This window comes from Pseudochaenichthys georgianus, chromosome 21, assembly GCF_902827115.2.
Source record: "Pseudochaenichthys georgianus chromosome 21, fPseGeo1.2, whole genome shotgun sequence".
NCBI lineage: Eukaryota > Metazoa > Chordata > Actinopteri > Perciformes > Channichthyidae > Pseudochaenichthys > Pseudochaenichthys georgianus.
In genome coordinates this window covers 23,053,589-23,073,025 of record NC_047523.1, presented here as the reverse complement: position 1 = coordinate 23,073,025, position 19,437 = coordinate 23,053,589, and the positions used below count along the sequence as shown (strand labels likewise).

The 19,437-nt window shown below is 39.9% G+C and overlaps 2 protein-coding genes across 2 annotated transcripts in view; one reads left to right on the top strand and one right to left on the bottom strand.

The window, feature by feature from the left end:
- The first annotated feature begins 279 nt into the window (after positions 1-279).
- On the top strand, positions 280-5,362 carry rdh1 (retinol dehydrogenase 1). The gene is made up of 6 exons (XM_034109814.1): positions 280-384; positions 1,675-1,707; positions 2,209-2,539; positions 3,541-3,799; positions 4,376-4,539; positions 4,627-5,362. Exons 1-6 carry the CDS (start codon positions 382-384, stop codon positions 4,839-4,841), a joined length of 1,005 nt encoding a protein of 334 aa, XP_033965705.1. The 5' UTR covers positions 280-381; the 3' UTR covers positions 4,842-5,362.
- Positions 5,363-5,464: 102 nt separating this feature from the next.
- Positions 5,465-19,437, bottom strand: part of lrp2a (low density lipoprotein receptor-related protein 2a) — a 59,030-nt gene continuing 45,057 nt past the window's right edge. The window contains exons 55-79 of the mRNA XM_034109813.2: positions 18,667-18,863; positions 18,293-18,538; positions 17,739-17,867; positions 16,556-16,675; positions 15,355-15,471; positions 14,838-14,954; positions 14,365-14,502; positions 13,914-14,036; positions 13,657-13,785; positions 12,877-13,008; positions 12,636-12,767; positions 12,005-12,148; positions 11,451-11,616; positions 11,235-11,363; positions 10,909-11,132; positions 10,256-10,435; positions 9,638-9,757; positions 9,383-9,473; positions 9,161-9,228; positions 7,573-7,690; positions 7,344-7,464; positions 7,022-7,132; positions 6,393-6,509; positions 6,114-6,185; positions 5,465-6,039 (exon numbers count right to left, since the gene is read on the bottom strand). Of these exons, the coding sequence (XP_033965704.1) occupies positions 5,869-6,039; positions 6,114-6,185; positions 6,393-6,509; positions 7,022-7,132; positions 7,344-7,464; positions 7,573-7,690; positions 9,161-9,228; positions 9,383-9,473; positions 9,638-9,757; positions 10,256-10,435; positions 10,909-11,132; positions 11,235-11,363; positions 11,451-11,616; positions 12,005-12,148; positions 12,636-12,767; positions 12,877-13,008; positions 13,657-13,785; positions 13,914-14,036; positions 14,365-14,502; positions 14,838-14,954; positions 15,355-15,471; positions 16,556-16,675; positions 17,739-17,867; positions 18,293-18,538; positions 18,667-18,863 (3,412 nt within the window). The 3' untranslated portion in view covers positions 5,465-5,868. The remainder of the gene's footprint in view (positions 6,040-6,113; positions 6,186-6,392; positions 6,510-7,021; positions 7,133-7,343; positions 7,465-7,572; positions 7,691-9,160; positions 9,229-9,382; positions 9,474-9,637; positions 9,758-10,255; positions 10,436-10,908; positions 11,133-11,234; positions 11,364-11,450; positions 11,617-12,004; positions 12,149-12,635; positions 12,768-12,876; positions 13,009-13,656; positions 13,786-13,913; positions 14,037-14,364; positions 14,503-14,837; positions 14,955-15,354; positions 15,472-16,555; positions 16,676-17,738; positions 17,868-18,292; positions 18,539-18,666; positions 18,864-19,437) is intronic.

Genomic DNA, 19,437 nt, shown 5'->3' with positions numbered 1-19,437 from the left:
TTCTTAGGTTATATGATCGTAAACAAAGAGTCACAACGACTTGTAAAGCTTTTGTTATTAACCGCTTTCTCTGTTTAAAAACCTCACATATTTATTTCCCTCTAAATTGAGAGAGCAATCTGTCACCTTTATGCAGAGTTGTTGTTTGCAGAGTTTATTTGAGTTAAAGAGGGAATGCAGTTATCAAATCCAGGGGTCATGTAATCTGGTGTCGCCTATTACACAACCGCATGTTTGTGAAATATTGAACTCTGCTGTTGTATCCATTATGGACCTTGACACTGCAGACGCACTGAAAACGATCATCCGATCAACCTGAGACAAATACGCTGAGAAAGGATTGTAACTTCAATTATTCTCTTCTTCTGAAGACCAGCAGCCATGGTATGTTTGCACTATTATTTTACACATCTTGAATGAGTGTAAAGGTGCTTTGTTCTCATTAGAATAACCCACACAGGATTTGGATACTAACCTAATTAATTTTTATTTATTGGAGTTCAAATGAAGTGACAGATGACTGGTTTTGTTCTTTTTAACAAAACTAGCATATGTGATTTTAATGCTTTCTGGTGGTTTGATTTGATTCGTCTACATTTTGAAAGAAATGCCAGCACAGCCAGACAGTAAGTGTTACACTCCAATAAAAGTTGCGAAGATACCATAAAGCTCTTAAGATGTATTCCATTGTGCTTCCTTTGAGAGGAAATTGTATAAAAAGGTTTACTGAAAGATCCAACAACAAATCTTGCTTACCTTGTGTTGGTTTGTATGCAGATTGGTTTGATCTGATCTCCACTGCTAAATACAATGAAGGTTAATTTGTTTGTGGTAAACAAAGTATTATAACCAAATATGGTATATTATGATAACAAAATTGTTCTTGTGTTAAAATAACACATGCATTCTTGTGAAAGGAGGATTTCACCATGTGATTGTGGTGGAACTTATTTAATTCCTGCCTAGCCTGTACTGGAGTTATGTATGAGTCATTTCAGACTGTGTGCATGTACTCATGAAGTAAATGTAGCAATACCACAGTGTAGAAATACTGATGCATGTTAAAGTGTATACATTTAAAACTATTGAAAAGTGTCATGGCCAGATAAAGCCACTAGATGGCGCTGGAGCAGTTGAGTTGCCCTTCAATGTCTTTGTTTTGTTGATGGCATAGCTACAAGTTAATATCATACAGTGTATGTTTAATGTGTAGGTTATCACAAATGGGGGGCCTGTTATTTATTTGTCCTTCACTTTGGTGCATTTCTCACATCAGAATTGAACTCCTGTCATATGTTTTGAACATATTGTAAATGCTTTGGCATATGTAATTGATAAGGTGCAATTCTCTGCTGTTTCCTATTTGATCAATTGCGTGTCATGTTTATCAAAATATGTTATTCGTTTTCTCTGTCTACAGCTTTCATACTATACATATCTTACATAAATGTCCATGAGACTCTTCCAGTAAAGAGATCCTGGATTTAGTCTGTATCATGACATTAACCAATACTGGTAAATAATGCCGTTTGATTAACCAGTTCATTAAAAAAAAAATCACTTTAGCAAATGGTTAATAGATAGAGGCATTGGGTATTCCTTTCTAGCCTTCCATGTTTGTGAATCATCAAGATGTTTGAACTGAACAAATACATCTAATATTTCTCTACTCAGGTTTTGACAGACAATCTGATGACGTATGTAGAGGTAAGTTGATGTCTCTTTGTTGGCACAATTTCCGTAATTATTCCCTTCTACTGTAAGTTTTACAGAGAAGAAGGAAAAAGAACCATGATGCCATATATTAATATTGATATTATAACAAACGTATTTCTAAAGCACCTTAAATATCGCTAAAAGTTGCCTACTTTAAAACTGAATAAAAACAGTAACATTATTAAGTAACAGTTAACAAATGAAGTTTTTAAGCTTATTTGTGCTCCTGTTGAACATGACAGCGACAATTTGAGATTTTTTTTGTTTTTTGTTTTTTATACCTTGAACGTTGTTTTTTTTGCTTCTCTTTGTTATCATTATTATTATTATTATTATAATTATTATTGTTTGTTTTGTTTCTGACATGTTTGTTTCTACATTGACTAATAAATATAAAAAATAAAACAAATTAAGTTAGAAAGAAAGCTATTCACAAGAACTAACAAAAGGGCATTTTAGAGGCATCAAAGTCAAATGTTTTGTGTGTTTTAGGTAATGCTGTCACACCTGGCGTTAACCTGTGCTTTACTCCTGGCCTCTGTCGCTGCGATCCGCCGGTTCATTAGAGAGTCCTACAGGGTGGGGGGCTTCGGGCAGAAGCATGTGTTCATCACAGGCTGTGACAGCGGCTTCGGGAACCTGCTGGCACGGCAGCTCGATGGGAAAGGCCTCCACGTCCTGGCTGCGTGTCTCTCAGAGGAAGGGGCAGCAGACCTGGCAGCAGCGACCTCCTCCAGGCTAAAAACCCTGCTGCTGGACGTCACAGACAGTGAGAGCATCAGGAGGGGGGTGCAGTTTGTGAGCAGAGAGGTCGGAGAGCGAGGTGAGGCGGCAGGAGGTGCTCACAGATAGGGTGCCAGTCAGAGGGAGGCACTGGGAGAGATAAAGCCAACCTGGACCATCAGCTCTTCATCCTCCTAGGCCGGGAGACCATACTTACCTCATAGTCTGCATTTTTTTTACAAGACAGTAACATAATTAAGCTTCTCCAAACATACATTTTATTGATAAAATAAAACAAAGTTTATTGGAGTTTATCAAGACTACGTTTGATTGTGTAGGTTTGCGTAGTGGACATAACTCCAACAATATGTAATGCTCTACACTGATTTATTGGCATTAATAACGATTAGATGCCAATCCATCATTTGCACTGCATGGGGACATTTTTATAAAAACTGGTATTACAATTCAGAATCTGATCTTATTAATCATTTATTAATAATTGTTTTACTTTTATTGTCATTACACAGTAGGCCTTACTATGTAACAAAATGGTTTCTCTTCAGTTGACCCATCTTAGTGTTATGTACTGATATTGCTGGACTTTTCTAAGTGTAGGGAGCGGTGCCTTGCTCAGGAACACCTCGGTAGCACTTGGTCTTGCCGGGACTTGAACTGGTGAGGTTCCAGTTGCCAAGCCAAGTCCCTACCCACTTCGCCACACTGCCCTTTACCGCCCACATCTGTAGGATTTATGGGATTTAGTCAGTGCAGCAAAATAAAGAAACCCAAACAGAATGAGAGTAAAGTTTACCATCAGAATTAAAATGTGTAAAAGAAACAAATCTAAATGCATTGGGTTAATGTAAATACTAGATAAATACAAATACCAATATACATAACTTATTATTTCTTAGGTGTTCACAGATTCCAGTGCAAAGTGTGCAATGTGAAAGCACAAGGAGATCAACAACTTTTTTTCTTCAATCGAGACATTCACCAGTTTGCTGCCGCCCTATACGACATATGAGAAATGGATTAAGCCAACTGCCAACTACAAACATATTTATGATCAGTGAATATAATCTCAAACATCTGCAGGTCTGTGGGGTCTGGTGAATAATGCTGGCCGGTCAATTCCCATCGGTCCGACAGAGTGGATGAAGTTGGAAGATTTCACAAAGGTTTTGGATGTGAATCTGATCGGAGTAATTGATGTGACGCTCCAATTTCTGCCTCTGCTGAAGAAGGCCCAGGGCAGGGTGGTAAATGTGGCCAGTGTTTTGGGCAGACTGTCTCTGATTGGAGGAGGATACTGTCTGTCCAAATGGGGAGTGGAAGCTTTCTCCGACAGCCTCAGGTGAGACAGCAGCTTTCACATTTGTTTAGGATATAGCAACTACTGAATAGGGTTTATCAGAAACAAGAAAAACCTTCAACCCTCCGGAGGTCAAGGAACATCCCTTTGGTTTCACACACAATACATATTATACTCACATCAGTCAACACCCAAATAAAACAATATGAAAAATGCTCAATAATACAAGTAAAAGTCCAGCAATTATCAGAACATGGATCAAAGTAAAGTACTTTAGAAGCATAAACCCCTACAAGTGATTTTTATTATTGCATTTTTTAGGGTTAAACCAGTGGCTTCATGTAATTATTATTAGATACGTTTACCATTGGGGATCTAAACAGTTATTAAAATAAAATACTTAAGTAAGTTTAGAGGGGTATTTGTAATAAATGGTGGATCCACTGCTTTAATATTGAGCAATGTGTTCTATTCAAAAAGCGTATATGTTTTTTGCAAAAAGAAAATACTTTATCTTTCTTCACCTGTTTTTAGTTTATAAACTAGGTGCGAAAACTATTTAGATCAGACTTTTAAAAAAAAAAGGGTCACCAGAATGTTTTTCCCTCTTCTTTCCAGGAGGGGCATGCAGCAATTTGGCATCAAAGTGAGCATTATCGAGCCTGGTTTCTTTAAGACAGCTGTTACCAGTGTGGAGCTGATTGACACTGACCTGAGGAGGCTGTGGACCCGCCTCCCTCAGGAGGTCAAAGACTCGTATGGAGAAACATACTTAGAAGACTGTGAGTGGAAGTACAGTCGATCACTATCACCAACAAATAGCTTCAAATAAAAAATCCTGATGTCTCCTCTGTGTTTTTCCTCGCCAGATGTGAAGGCTCAGGAATTCTCCATGGGCATCCTGTGCAGTCCAGATATCTCCAAGGTGACCAGGTGTATGGAGCACGCGCTGACGGCCCAGTTCCCACGCACACGCTACAGCGCAGGCTGGGATGCCAAGTTGTTTTGGATCCCTCTGTCCTACCTCCCTTCATTTGTGTCAGACTTTGTTGTCAATATGCTTCTTCCTTCTCCTAAAGGGTAACAAAGAAAGAGGCAACTAAACTAAACAATATGACAGATTTTTCCCAAAGTGTTTAAAGAAATGATTTGTGACAATACATTTTTTTTAAAAGTGTCAAGACTGTTACAAAATAGGAAATTTATTCATTTCATGTCCCAGCAATTTAAACCATGGTGTGGATGATCACATATACAGATTTTCTTTACATGTCCTTATTATGATACAAAATAAATCATTCTGTAAAGTTAAGAATTTCTTCACCGTGACAGTGTACATCTGCATCCTCAGGTCACGTGTTGCTAAATAATCAACTGCTTAAATGAATTTACATTGAAAACCGACAATGGCACGTTCGAGTATTGCTCCAAGCTGATGTTGGCCATTGTTCCAAAATGATTAGTAAACTGTGATCATGTTGATTCAAAGTCAGGGAACAAAGTGATTTTGATTAAGAGTACAGTATGCTTTGTACACGCTTTTTACACCTGTTTACACTGGAGCAAATATCTTTGTAAAATTAAAAAGCAATTACTAAATTCCAATTACTCTTGTTTAGTTTCCAGCCCTGAAATGAGGTATATAAACATGTAAGATTTAGATACATCTTCAGTTTTGTTCAGTGGCAATTACTCAATACATTTCTCTCACAACCTTTGATCATTTACGTGCTGTACATTCAGAATGCGGATCACTTTTACTCTGTTATTGTGTTTATGCTGAACTATTCATAGGATCTATTTCAAAGATATTTTCTGACAAAATCTTACTGTTCAAATTTACAAATATACAACTTATTTATAAACATTTCTATCAGCAGCTTCAGTGCAAAGATATACATTTTGTACATCAGAATAAAGAAAACATTAACACAAGAATTGGCATATGAAATGTCAAAAGGCATAGTCACAGAGGACTTATTTTCTTCATTCTTTAGAAATGTATTTCTCTTTCCTAAAACAACTTGAAGTTTTATACACAGGCTGCATAAAAAAATAAATTCTGTGCAAAGTGTGTTTCTTTTTTTGATTCCTCGTCTGTGAGAGAGGGGTTATACATCGCTGTCCTCTTTCACGAGGTTGGCTGTGTCTTTGAAACTGTCCTCGGTTGGAGAAAAGGTGCTCGGACGTTCCCTCTTCGGAGGTTTGGCGGGGGGGGCAAATGGAGAGGGCTCGGGGGCCGCAGAGTCCCCGCTGCTTCCTACTGGCTTGTCATCCTTCATCTGTGGAACAACACAGAGGGTAAACAAGCCAAAAGAGAACACGTTCATACCTTAAATAGTGTCTTATTACTAACCTCTGAATATGAAGGGTTTTCAAACGTGGAGCTTGGCTTTAATTTTCGCTTGAATAAGCTCCACTTCGACTCCTGCAAACAAACAGTGAGGTGGCATCACACAAATAAAAATACTTACATTGTTTTATGAACTGTTTTTTTATTTTATGATTCTTGTAAGAGTCTTAATAAATGGTTTATTGCTTAGTTGTTCTATTTCTGTTTGTGTTCTTGTACATTTTCTTAGGTCTATCTTGGAAAAGAGAGAAATATAAAGCCATACTCCGGACATGGACTCACCTGAGCAGGATTGGTGTTGACAGAAGTTGTGTTCACAGTGACTGCACTCTGATCTCCGTGATATGCCGGGTTCACAAACTTGTTCTCCAACTGTTCACCACTCACATTAACTGTCACCTGTTGAGGAACACAATGTCAGTTTCATAATCCATGAGGATTGATCTGATTGGCTTAGCCATCCACATTTTTGTTTGTTTTGAATGGTTAATATAATCATCAGGAGGTACATCCAGAAATCTCTGTAGGTGCTGAAAAGCAATTTTTAATCACAAAAAAAAGAACAAAACATACTAGCATTTTGGCTCTTTATATCTTTTTTGTGCACTAATAGGATACATGTTGTAATTGATAAACCTAAAATCCATCATTTTATAAAAGGTAAAAGGGTAGCCCATTCCCTATCTCAAAGTTAAGGAGGTCAAAATACCAGAACTTGTCTTATTTAATCGCCCCACAATCCACAGACATAATCTTACATGTTACAACATTAAACCTACTGCAGAGCATTTTGATGAAATCCCTTTTTGTAAGAAAGACTGTGGAAACCACTTTGTATTACTCTTGATCCATGAGGTTTTTTATTTCTCAAATGTGGGCGAAAAAAACATGAATTCATTCATAAATGATACCTGTGTGGCGTGGATGACTGCAGGATCACTGGGCGCTCCAGGAGATGTTGCGTATAACGGGTTCTCAAACGTGATTGGCTGCCTCCCAGCTTCCAGGGCGAAATTATCATCCTATAGGGGGAAAACATTTTGAGTTTATTTCTTGTTACACTCATAAAGACACGCCATCAATTCATTTTTTACTACTGATTACATAAGCGGTTTTAACAGTCAAGTAAAAATACCTCATAGTACTTTGGATTTCCGAGTAAAAAATACTGATAGTTCACTTTGAGTGATTTAAGGAAAAATATGAACTACTAAGCGTGCTTCCAGGGCTCACCATCTGCATGGCTGTGTCAATGAATGACACTCCAATGTGTGCCGGTCCCAGATCAACATTATCACCGGAGCGAAACGTCACCCCGTTCCCAGTGTCACCGGACTTCACCAAGCTGCTGAGGCTGGACAAAAACAAAACGCTGTGAACTTTGATCTGAATTCTGCCTGCATCAACTTCTGTAGTTTTCATTCGTAAGCAGAAACAGAGAGTAAAAACAACAATGAGGTACCTGGGTAGTTTGGGCATGGAGGGGATGAACGATCCTGTCCGTTTGTAGTTGAGGAAAATACCGACAGCCAGAGCTCCAGTGATCAGGATGATGATGACTGCCAGGAGAACAGCCACAGCTACAAAACAGTTTAAACATATTTAGTCTTAAGCATATTAAACCCTTTCAGGTTGTGCTGATCATAAACATTTCTACTTTAATAAACATTTAGCTGAGTCGTCCTAACTGGTCATACCGTAAATGACCTTTTTAGTTTGGTTAACAATTGGAGAAGTTAAACAGTGATCAAATCAAGTATTACAGATTAAAGAAATGTGTGAAATTCACACATGTGAAAAATGGCTGAGGCAGACTTTTATGTTGATCAGGTTAAACACACATGCTTTTAAGATAGCAACGACTGAATATGGTTTATCAGAAACAAGAACAACCTGCATGTTCAGCACACATTTCCAGTGTTTTTTTTTTGTTCTCTTTGGTTTTACACACAATCATTCAATATTAGAAGTACTCACATCAGTTAACACCCTAACACAACAATATGAAAATGCTCACTGATACAAGTAAAAGCCCAGCAATTATCAGAAAATTGATCAACATAAACCCCGACATGTGATTTATTATTATTACATTTGACATTGTTTTGTTGATCATGAAGCTTTTTACTGTTTTAGCTGTTTAAGGTGGAGCTGGTTTTAACTATGTTACAAACAGAGGGTTAATGGATAGAGGATACGTTTATCATTAGGACCCAAACAGTTATTCAAATAAACTACTTAAAGAAGTTTAGAAAGGTATTTGTTCAATTCACTGTGGTCAAGTCTGTGGTGTCTCGTCAATTGTGTTAGTTGTGTTTGTTTTATGTCTGTCATTTCATGTTTAGTCAGGTTTCTATGTAGAGTCAGGTTTTCATGTTACTTCACGTCTTGTCTGTCATCTCTAGGCAAGTCCCCATGTTTTATGTCATGTCTCGTTTTCCCATTTCCTGTTTTATTTTGTACTTACCTCTTGTCTTTATTTTCAGGCCCTGTTACTTCCTCACTTTGGGTGTTTTCCCGCCATCTTCAGTGTCTGCCCCGCCCCTGATTGGTTCCACCTGTTCCCACTTCCCTCATGTTTAAATAGTCCTTGTCTCCCTTTGTCTTGTGCCAGTTCGTCTGGTTTCAGAGTGCTTCACATGTCCAGAGACCCAGCGTGTTACCAGAGAGGAGAGTTACCAGAGAGGAGAGTATTTGTTTGTTAGAAATCAAGAGTTTTATTTTGTCTTCGCAAGAGTGATCTTTTGTTTAAACTTGGTTTATTTTTCTCATTAAAAAGTGAGTCGTTGCAATTGAGTCCAGTATTTTTGTACCTCGTTCTAACAAAGTCACTGTCAGGTAGATAAACAAGAAGTGTGATCACGCTTAGCCTTGATCTGCTCCAGTAGAGCCAACAGTGTGAAGGACTCCCTTTGAGTCGACATTTGAAGATAAATGGGAGAGAAGGTAGCCCAAACTCAATGTACCCCTGAGTCTTAAGCACTGATTCCTGAGAAACTGAAACTTTAAAAAAATGGATACAAATATAGTTAACTGATGAACAACCATACCTGTTCCTCCTGGAGCGCCCCTCGACTTCCCCATCTCACAGTAGCTGCCCACATAACCGTACGGACATCTGCAGAAAGGCATGATCATTTGGTTACAAGAGGAAACAACATCTTGAAGTGTATTTAAAACAAATTGAGTGCCATAATATCTTGCATTACTGGATATGACTCAATGAGAATCGCTCCATCACCGGTGTGAATGTCTCCTACAGCCAAACTCACTTGCACTTGGGCAGACCGCCTTCATCAGTGTAGCAGGTTCCACCATTCATGCATCTACACGCAATGGGCATTGCAACGAGTGGCTCAATGGCTGCAGGAGCAAAAGCCAGGCATACACAGAATCAACAACAAAACAAAATCACAGTACAGAATTCACAAAACCACACAGACCTGACACGTACTGAATGAAGAATGGATTTACAAATGAGATGCAACACGACAGGCAACACCAGAGAGCAGGCAGCAGCAGTTTACCTGCGTCACATTCATTGGAGTCAAACTGCACAGGAGAGGAGCCCTGAGGGCAGGCGCAGGAGTACCCCCCCGGCCGCAGGAGACACAGGTGGCTGCACACATTCTTACAAGGGTTGGGTACTGAGGAGGAGAAAACAAAAGAACATCACTGTTAGATACAGTTCTATTATTGCATTACTTTTTTATTCTTTTAGGCTAATCATCATGTCGCTTTACCTCTTTGTTATTGCTGCCTTTCAGCCAGAAACAAAAAGAGGGTCAATCTATATATTCTGTCTGTGTTGGATTTAGTAGATACATTCAAACTTTCTAAGATAAAATAAAGTGCATCTTTTTGCAAACATGTCTGCTTAAAGTTGTCAAATCCATTTACTTCTGTGTTTTTATCATGTGACCGACTGATTTCCCAAATGGGGATCAATAAAGTATGTACTGTATATATCTATCTATCTACTGAAAACACTTTCTTAGTGTCTTTCCAGCAATTGTCTTGCATTCAGAGGGATGAGCGTGTCAGCACTGCAGTAATCCAACATCGGTTCATGTGATACCTTAAACCTGACATTCAATGATTGCATAACATGTTCTTTCTTTATAAAACTCCCTCTGTGTTCTCACCTGACTGGTTGTGTCGTTGCTGCTGGTAGATGCGGACTTGAGTCAGCCATGGGTTGATGGTTAGAACTTTGACTTTGTGTCCTATCCCAAACTTGTTGGTCTTCCAAACTTCACCTCTCTCTTTTGTTGTCCAGTACACATGACCCTCAAACACATCCAGGCTGTAGGGATGTCCTATGTCTGAAATAGAGAAATTCAACCAGTGAGACTAAGAGCATTTTGCAGTTGGATGTTATAATTAAGAATAATAAAAAACGTCATAACTAAATGCATAATTTGAATGACCGGTTCAAATGTCACCATGCCAATCAGGAGTTACATCAGGTAGAGAGCATATTATTATCGAGCTACAGCTGCCATTTTACATATGAATTAATAACTTGTTTATTCATTATAGTTAACAATGGCCTAACATACGGTATCTACAGCATGGATTATATTTACTATTCCTTTTTTGTTATGTTAAGTTTTAAAAAATGTTTGGGGGGAGGGTGGTGTATTTTTTTAGCAATCAGGAAGGGGCCTTAAGTCACAATAGGTTTACAATCACTGTTTTGAATCACCACTATTATTTGGGTAGATTTATTTTGCATATCAGTGCCGCCCATACGACTTCTTAATTGTTTGTGTTTCTGCACACTCAGAGTTCTAACCTCCTGATATGACGATCTTCCTGTCACTGCCGTCAGGCTTCATGGACTCAATGATGTTTTCCTTGGAGTCACACCAGTAGATCCTGTTCCCATTCAGAAAGTCTAGAGCCAGCCCGGTAGGCCATCCCAGCTCGTCCTCCTTCACCAGCACCTCTCTGTGCTGACCGTCCATCCACGCTGCTTCTATTCTGGGTTTCCTGCCCCAGTCTGTCCAGTACATCATCCTGCACACAGACATAATCAAAGACAGCACATTATTTATTTGTCCTATTTGAAATCCTCCCAATACAGTACAAATAAATCAAGGAAGGGAAACAGCCTCATACCCCAGTGATGGATTGACAACAATAGCAGCGGGCTGGTCCAGGTCTGTGTGGATCAGCCACTTCCTGTAACGCCCATCCAGTTTGGCCACTTCAATTCGATTGGTGCCTGAATCTGTCCAGTAAATGTGCCTGTAAAAACATGAAGAACACATACTGAGCAGCTGAACAACATTTAGAGCAACCTCTTCAATGGTTGAGTCATTCTTTTGGATGTACCCGCCAACCCAGTCCACAGCGATGCCGTCAGGATTGGCGATGTATCTCAGGTTCATATCCACCTCCTTCACCGGGTTGTTGCCATTATCGTTAAATGTGGTCATGTAGGCGCGTTTGATAGAGCCAAACTGAGACCCCCGACCCAACACTGTCCAGTACACAACACCTACAGCACATCAGAGGATAAAAGTTTATTTAACTTTTTAGAATATATATTTTTGAATAGCTAAGATCAGAACCAGAAGAAGTTTTGTTACAAACACATAAAAAGCAGCAATGAAATATACAAAACAATATTTTTAAAATAACAAGTCAAGCATAAATGGAAGAGTGAACTATGCTTCAATCTCTATGTTAAGAATACATTAAAGTGTTAATCATTGGTTAAGAATATAAAATAACCCTAAAAATGTAGTGTAAGTCTTTAACAGTCTTTTGAAAGAAGAGATTGATGTAGCAAGATGGCATTTCTCATGCAGCTGAGGCTTAGGGTCAGTCTATTCCTGCCTGATTAATAAGCACATTAAACATTAAAGGTACAGAAGAAGTCTTACTGAGTCCTTGTCCCTCTGGATCCCACAGGTAGTCTAAAGCTTGGATGTGCTCAGCATTGTCCACGTAGTCTGAATACTGCTCAGAGGACAGGTTGAAACGCCGGATGCGAACGTTGTCTGGCAACAGCAGCACCGGGGGGTTTCCTGTACAGGGACAAGGGAGGGATGAATGGAAAGAGTTCGGCTTATCTCACTCAAAAAAAGGTAACATTTAAAAAAAATTGCTCCACCAAATGAAAATCTGCTCAAATATTGCAGATCAAACCCTGAAGACTATTTATCTACCTACCATAAATAATACACAAAGAGGTCTGTGACCCCAACTAGCTCCTGAACAGCAATGTTAAATTGTTACAAACAGGGTTCCATGGGTAATAAGTCAAGACTGAAACACTGCTTTGTGCGCCAGTCAACCCTCAAACTTAATTCCACATCGCATTTAAATTAGAGGGTCTTAAACATGCGGTTTTAATGTTAAGGGTTAATGTATGTATCCTTGTTTCTGGAATTAAATGTTGCAAATGGAGCCGATTTGATTACTGCAAGAATATTTTCAGACCTGATCTGATCTGATCTGATAATCATCATATCATGAAGACGTTTATTTTTTATGTGAATGCCGAACTCTTACCCTGGGCAGCACACTCTGTCCCATGCGGCTCCCCAAAAGAAAGAAAGCCTTCAGCACAAAAACACTCGTAGCTGCCCTTCGTGTTCTTGCACTCCTGAGGACACTTGCCAAACACCTCACACTCATCCACGTCTGTTAACAAAAGACATGAAAAAAGGAGATAACACATCAAATGTAGAAAACTACTTGTGTGTTCGTGTTTGAATAGGTTGAGTATATGAATAATGAATGGGCCACTAACCTTCACAATTGTGTTTTTCTGTCTCTCTGGGCTTGTAGCCGGGCCGGCAGGAACACAGGATGCCTCCCTGCGTCAGGTCGGTGCAGTTGTGTTCACAGATGTTGTCACTGCATGTGTGTCCACTGCCATGATCTGACAGAATCAAATACAAAAACACACTGAATAACAATCTATGCACTCATGTACTGTATGTTACCTACGAGGTTCATACAGCTTTAAAACACAATTGTTCAGATGCACAAAGCCTGTATCATTACATCTAAATCATTACGGAAAATGGAATTGAAAAATCTAATTCCACAGCAATCAGTTTGTAAGGTGTATTTAACCAGCTGTTTATACCTACTTTGATTGTAATCTAATATTGGATTAAATTAGTGATTGCGTAAATGAAACTTCAGATTATTTTGAAATGTAAGCATTTCAAGGAGTTTTCTTTTTATTTGAGCATATTCCTAACATTGAATACCTAATGTTTTTACATTTTCCAAACTTTGAACACTTTCTAATACCTGTGCCTACAGTTTGCCCTGTATTGATTGTGGCAGTCAATCAGGTACAGTCAAGTTCAAATCAATACAAATGATGAGAGCTTCATTGCACTAGAGAAATGTTACGGACTCTATCCGCTGTAAGAAATGTACATTCAACTTGCTTTCGGTCTGACTGAGCTGACCCATTGGAAACTAGTTATTTTATTTATCTGAATTTGAATAAACCTTCAAGGTTCATTTTTCAATTCATCCTCATTACTAATACTCTCTCTGTTCGTGTACTCACGGCAGCCAAGCTCATCCGACTGGTCTCCACAGTCGTCATAATCATCACAGGCATACTGCAGAGGGATGCATTGTCCGTTACTGCATTTATACTCATCATCTGTACACGGTCCATGAGTGGGACTTTGGCCTAGATGGAGGGAAATAAATTGACTGATTAATATGCTGCTGTAAATGCATGTTTAAAAAGTAAGACATTTAACTTCATTAAGATAAAGTACACAAATGAGACCATCAGCTACAAGCTATCACACTCACAGTTTTCCTGTCTCTCATCGGAGCCGTCTCCACAGTCGTCCATAGAGTTGCACAGCTCGTGGCTGTAGATGCAGCGGTTGTTGTCGCAGCGGAAACGGAACGGAGTCTCACACGTGATTTCCACTGTGGGCGAACAGAACAACTCAATCAAAAACTTAGAGCAAGAATTCAACACATTCATATTCAAATAGGGTGCCACATTTAAAAGGGACCATTTACCCTAAAAACACATATTGCATTGTACTCAAGAGAAAGCAGACATCCCTACTGATATCTCCAACACTCGGTAACCCAAACCAAAACAATCTAAATTGATAAAAAGCATGATATGTCAGAGAAAAAATATGCGATTTTGGGATGAGCTGTCCCTTTAATTTGGCCAGATTCCAATAAGCTTTTATTTTGTGTGTGCTGGACCTGGGTAGACATGAGTTGTAATGTTAGTTCTTACAGCAGAGGTGAAGCTCCTCGTCAGAATTATCTCCACAGTCGTTGTCTCCGTCACATTTCCAATGAGGCTGGATGCACACGTGGTTATTGCACTCAAACAGGAAGTGGGGGCAGTATGTTCCGTTGGGAAAGCGTGTAGCTGAAAGTCAGAGAAAAAAAACAATTATTATCATTTAAATAAATGTCACTATTGAATAAGGCCATAATACAGTTACTGAAACTATGGCTCACTGAAGAAAGTACTGCAATATGTATATAATTGTAGTATGCCTTTGCCATATTCCTTTATAAATGTTGCATAAAAGGTACTGCTACTGCAATCCACACATATCCCATCACTGCAGCTTTACATTACATCTGGTATTTCCAAAAGACATCTTGAAGGATTGCTACTTTAAAACTCTCCTTTTGTGATTAAGACAAACATTTTCACCAAAGCCTGCACAGGAGAAACATAAAATACTGGACACTTACGACAAGACGTCTCATCTGTATAGTCGAGACAGTCGGCGTTGCCATCACATTTAAAGCGTTCAGAGATACAGTGTCCACTGCCACACTGGAAGTAACCGGGATGACACGTCCTCAACTCTACAACACAGATAAACCAGCACAAAATGTAGCATCACAAAAAATAGATGCTACTAATGGAAAGGGAACTAGCTTTTGTCATTCTAGTAAAGACACATTTAGCAAGTTGTATAGAGTAAAAGACTGTTTAAAGTCTCACAGCACCAAAAAAAACCCTCTTTTCCCTCTTTAATCCTACATGTTAAATACTTTTTTATTCCATTTATCTCTTCTACAATAACTTCTACAAATGTGATGCTCGGTGAGACTTGAACTTTTAGAGTGAGTAAACCATTTTGAATAGATGACTCTTGGTGGTCCTGTCTGTCTTGGCTTCAAAACGTGAAGCTTTATTGCTTCTTTGTTTAGTGCAGCCCTCCGTTACTCACAAACAGCCTGCGAACAAAGAGCCTCCACTTACCACAGTCCCTTTCATCCGAGTTGTCCTCACAGTCGTTGTCATGGTCACAGACCCAACGGTCGGGAATGCAGCGCAGATTTTCACAACGAAACTCGCTCTCTGTGCATGTGCGTGGAGCTAAAGGAAAACATGTAAACAGAAAGAGTGGAATCAAGCAAAGGCAGGACTTGTCTCATTACATAGACACATTAATCAGAGGGATGTCAGAACTCTGACACACTTCTGACACATTTCTCAAACCTGTCATGTGGTTTTTAAACTCTGTCTATTATTTTCCTCTCTATTATGATAAAAACCAACAACACCCACACTCACACATCAGTCTGTGCAGCCGTTACTCTGCAGTGAGCTCACTGGAGACACACTCTCCAGGCATCAGCAACCAGAGGAGCGGTTCCATTGTGATTTAACCCCAGCAGTCACTGTTCCTCCTTTGAGAAGCTACATTATCTCTATTAACTGGCATGTTCTCAGACATGTTTAAATTCTCCAGGGCAAAGGGTGACAGAGCCTCCACTCCCTCTTCCTGACACGCTGAGGACAGCCTGTTTCTCCAGCAGCTGATAAGACTACCTCTCTCAGCAGAAGTGTCGAGCCTCTTACAAAACCTCCCTCCTGTCTGATAAAAATGATGGCAGGGCTGTTCTTTGCTATGAATCCTCCTTTTTCATTCGGACAACTCACAGGAGCTGAGGTAAAATCCCTAAGGAAACCTACTTAAGCACATGATATCAAATCAGTGGGCCTCCTTCAATATAACTGTGTCTACATGTTCTTTCTTTACACACAATACAAGTTAAAAAGCAAAATGACCTTCGGATTAATGACACATGCGGACCGGACACTTTTGTTGTTACCTCTACACTTATGTTAGTGAATCGATATTTGCAATGGACAAACTGCCAAGCCCCCATTTATCTGTAAAAGGAAATAAATGTGTCTAAATCGTATCGTGAAAAGCGGTGAAGCCTAGCCTTCATCTTCTAAGACTATTATTTGTGATAGATGTGTCGGTTCTAAATGTGTCTGCAGCGTAGGATCCAATACAGGTAAGAACATCTGGATACATCTCTGGTGAACAGAGGGTTTAAACACTGAGGAGGGCGATGTCCCCAGCTTTACACTGTTCACAATCTTGACAGTACTCAAACCCTAAAACAAAACGGTGTGATGATTTTCAGTGCCGGTGAACAGCTCTCACCACAGGTGAGTTCATCAGAGTTGTCCCCGCAGTCGTCATCTCCGTCACATTTCCATCTCAGAGGGATGCAGCGGTGGTTGTCACAGCGGAAATCTCCGTTAGCGTCACATGTCACTTCATCTGGGAGAGAAGCGGGAAAAATAAATCGGTCATCGTTTTAAACTGTTTATATAACTTGGTTCAACTTTTGTTAGATAAACACTCTTTTTCCTGTAGCCACTTGTTTCAACTTAAGAGCAGCTTAGAGTTTGCTGGGCTTACTCTGTTTGAAAAAGGTATATGCTGCTTAAACTTAAAACATGGCTTAAACTATGATAGATATAGTGAGGACTAAAACTCAATGTTGAGAAAAAAGATGATTCTCCAGTATATATTTCACCAATAGGAGCAACAACAGCACAACATGGCGATAAATATTTAGGCGATTAAGTAATGATGAGAATGTCAGCTTGAAATGAATGGCATCTGTTTTTTTAATTAAACTCCAATCGTTTTAGAAGGAGGAGAGCAGCGAACCCAGCACAGATGGGTGAACTCTATCTGTGCTAGTGTGTGTCTGTGGAGGATAAGACTGCAGGAGATGAGAAGCACAGGAGGGAGAGGAGTGGAGGAGAGCCGCTCTGAGCCGTCTCTACCACACAGTGCTGGGGGTCAAAGATAAGGCAGTGTTAGCTAGTCCTCCTAGCCCTCCACCTGGCCCATCTGCTACATTCTTACAGGAAGATTAGCACAGATCTCCCGTCCTGCGCCAGCATGGCACTAATGGAGCGAGGGCCTCTGATAAGAGACGGGAGGGCCGTGGCCGGTGTGTTTGGATCCTAGCAAAGTATAAAGAGACTTGTGTGAACCCTGCCCCCACGCAAGGACCGAGCTGCAACACACTCACATGTATGTAGACTCAAAGCATCGGACAGCTAATCAATCTGTGGTGCTCTTAGGGAGAGGCACATGGAGGGGGAAGGTTAGTGGTGAGACCTTCTCCATCAGCGACTCCCACTACCTCACTGTGTGACGTTCCACAGGGGGCTGAGGTGCTAATTGCCCCTTACTCTTTAAACACTTGTTTTTAATCTTCTTAGATCTCTGAAACCATCATTTTTCAGGACATAAAGTGATGAACAAACATAAAAGTATTAGTTATCAGTGCCGGGATATGACATTGGACCCTAGTTCTCAGACTCACCACAGCCCTGCTCATCGCTGCTGTCTCTGCAGTCATTGTGGCCGTTGCAAACAGACCATAGTGGCACACAGCGGTAGTTGGTCTTGCAGTCAAACTCTGTGTGGTTGTCACATCGATGTGCCGGTCCCACTGTAGAGAAAACACCACCATTTAGAGAAGACAACCATCAAGAAAAGAACACAAACACTTCTCAGCTATCAAAAGAGAGCTTACGTTTACAGCCATCAAGTTAAGCTGCAATTTACATCCATGTCTGTCCAAAATGTCATCACTTAATCATTTAATACTATTAGATATTTGTGATATATTGTCATCATTTGGGTATCAATTATTGAGTTATGGCCATGTGAGTTAATAGTGACCTTTCCCTTTGACCAGCAAATTCTAATTAGTCTATTCTTGAGTCCAAGTGGACATTTGTGTCAAATCCCTACATGCTTTCCTGGGAAATAGCAAACAACAGAAGGACTTTTTAAAAACATAGAAAACTATCTATAGCTGGCCTGGAAGCTTAAAAGGTAAAGTAAGGGGGGGGGGGGGAGTATATTACTTACTGCACTCCTCTAACGGTTCATCAGAGTTGTCACCACAGTCATCATCCACATCACATTTCCAGTTTTGTGGGATGCAGCGTCCGTTACGGCACTTGAACTGTCCGGGGCGACAGGTCCTGGCGGAGCAATGGGCGGGGTCTTCGTCAGACTGATCCCCGCAGTCGTCCTCGCCGTCACACTGCCATGACTCGGAGATACACCGCTTATTCGCACACTGCCACTGGTGGGCTTCACACTGGTATGTAGCTGCAGACAGAGGACAAATCAATCAGTTGACAAGAACAAATTGTTACATGAAGTCATAAGAAACAGACTAAAGGGGAACCTTAAAGAAATAGCTTTTAAAATGAGTCAGTTCAGAGAACACAACCCACCACACAGCACAGGGTCTTCATCGGAGCCGTCATGGCAGTCCTGGTGGCTGTTGCACAGGAAGTGGGGGCTGGTGCAGTTTCCATCGTTGCACTGAAACTGTCCGAGCCTGCAGTGGCGCGCCGGGCAGGTGGAGGGCTCGTCGGAGCCGTCTCTGCAGTCATTCTGACCGTCACATTTCCACCAGATCGGAATACACCTGTTGAAGCAGGAGGAACATGTGAAAGGTTAACTTCATTCCCTTTCAACTAATCATGAGTTCATTCAATTCAAGAAATATCTACTTACAACTCAAAAATGTAATAAAATATAAAAAAAGAAAATGTCTTAAGTGAAATATGTACATTTTAACATCAATGAATAAGTTATTCTCCTATTTTATGTTGCAATATTTTCCTTTCATCAAAGTTATAATGTAAACAATCATGTGTCAATTTTTATAAATCTGGCCCATATGTACATTATGACTCAAACAGCAGGGGTCGCTGTTTTACCATTGTAAACAGAGACTCACTGTACAAATATTTGAGTGTTTAGGAATTACAGATGATGGATAAGGAAAGTGAACAGCCTATATAAATATTGCTACCAGGATTTTTTTTCCTTCCTTAGTAAAGGTCTGCAGGTCTCCCTTGAAAAAGAGATCTATGTTCTCAATGGGACCAATCTGGATAAATAAAGGAATAAAAAAATAAAAAAAATAAAAATAAAATAAAATAAAAACACACAAGGTTAAATCAGGACTAAGTAAGACAAACTTTTTTTGTGATAGA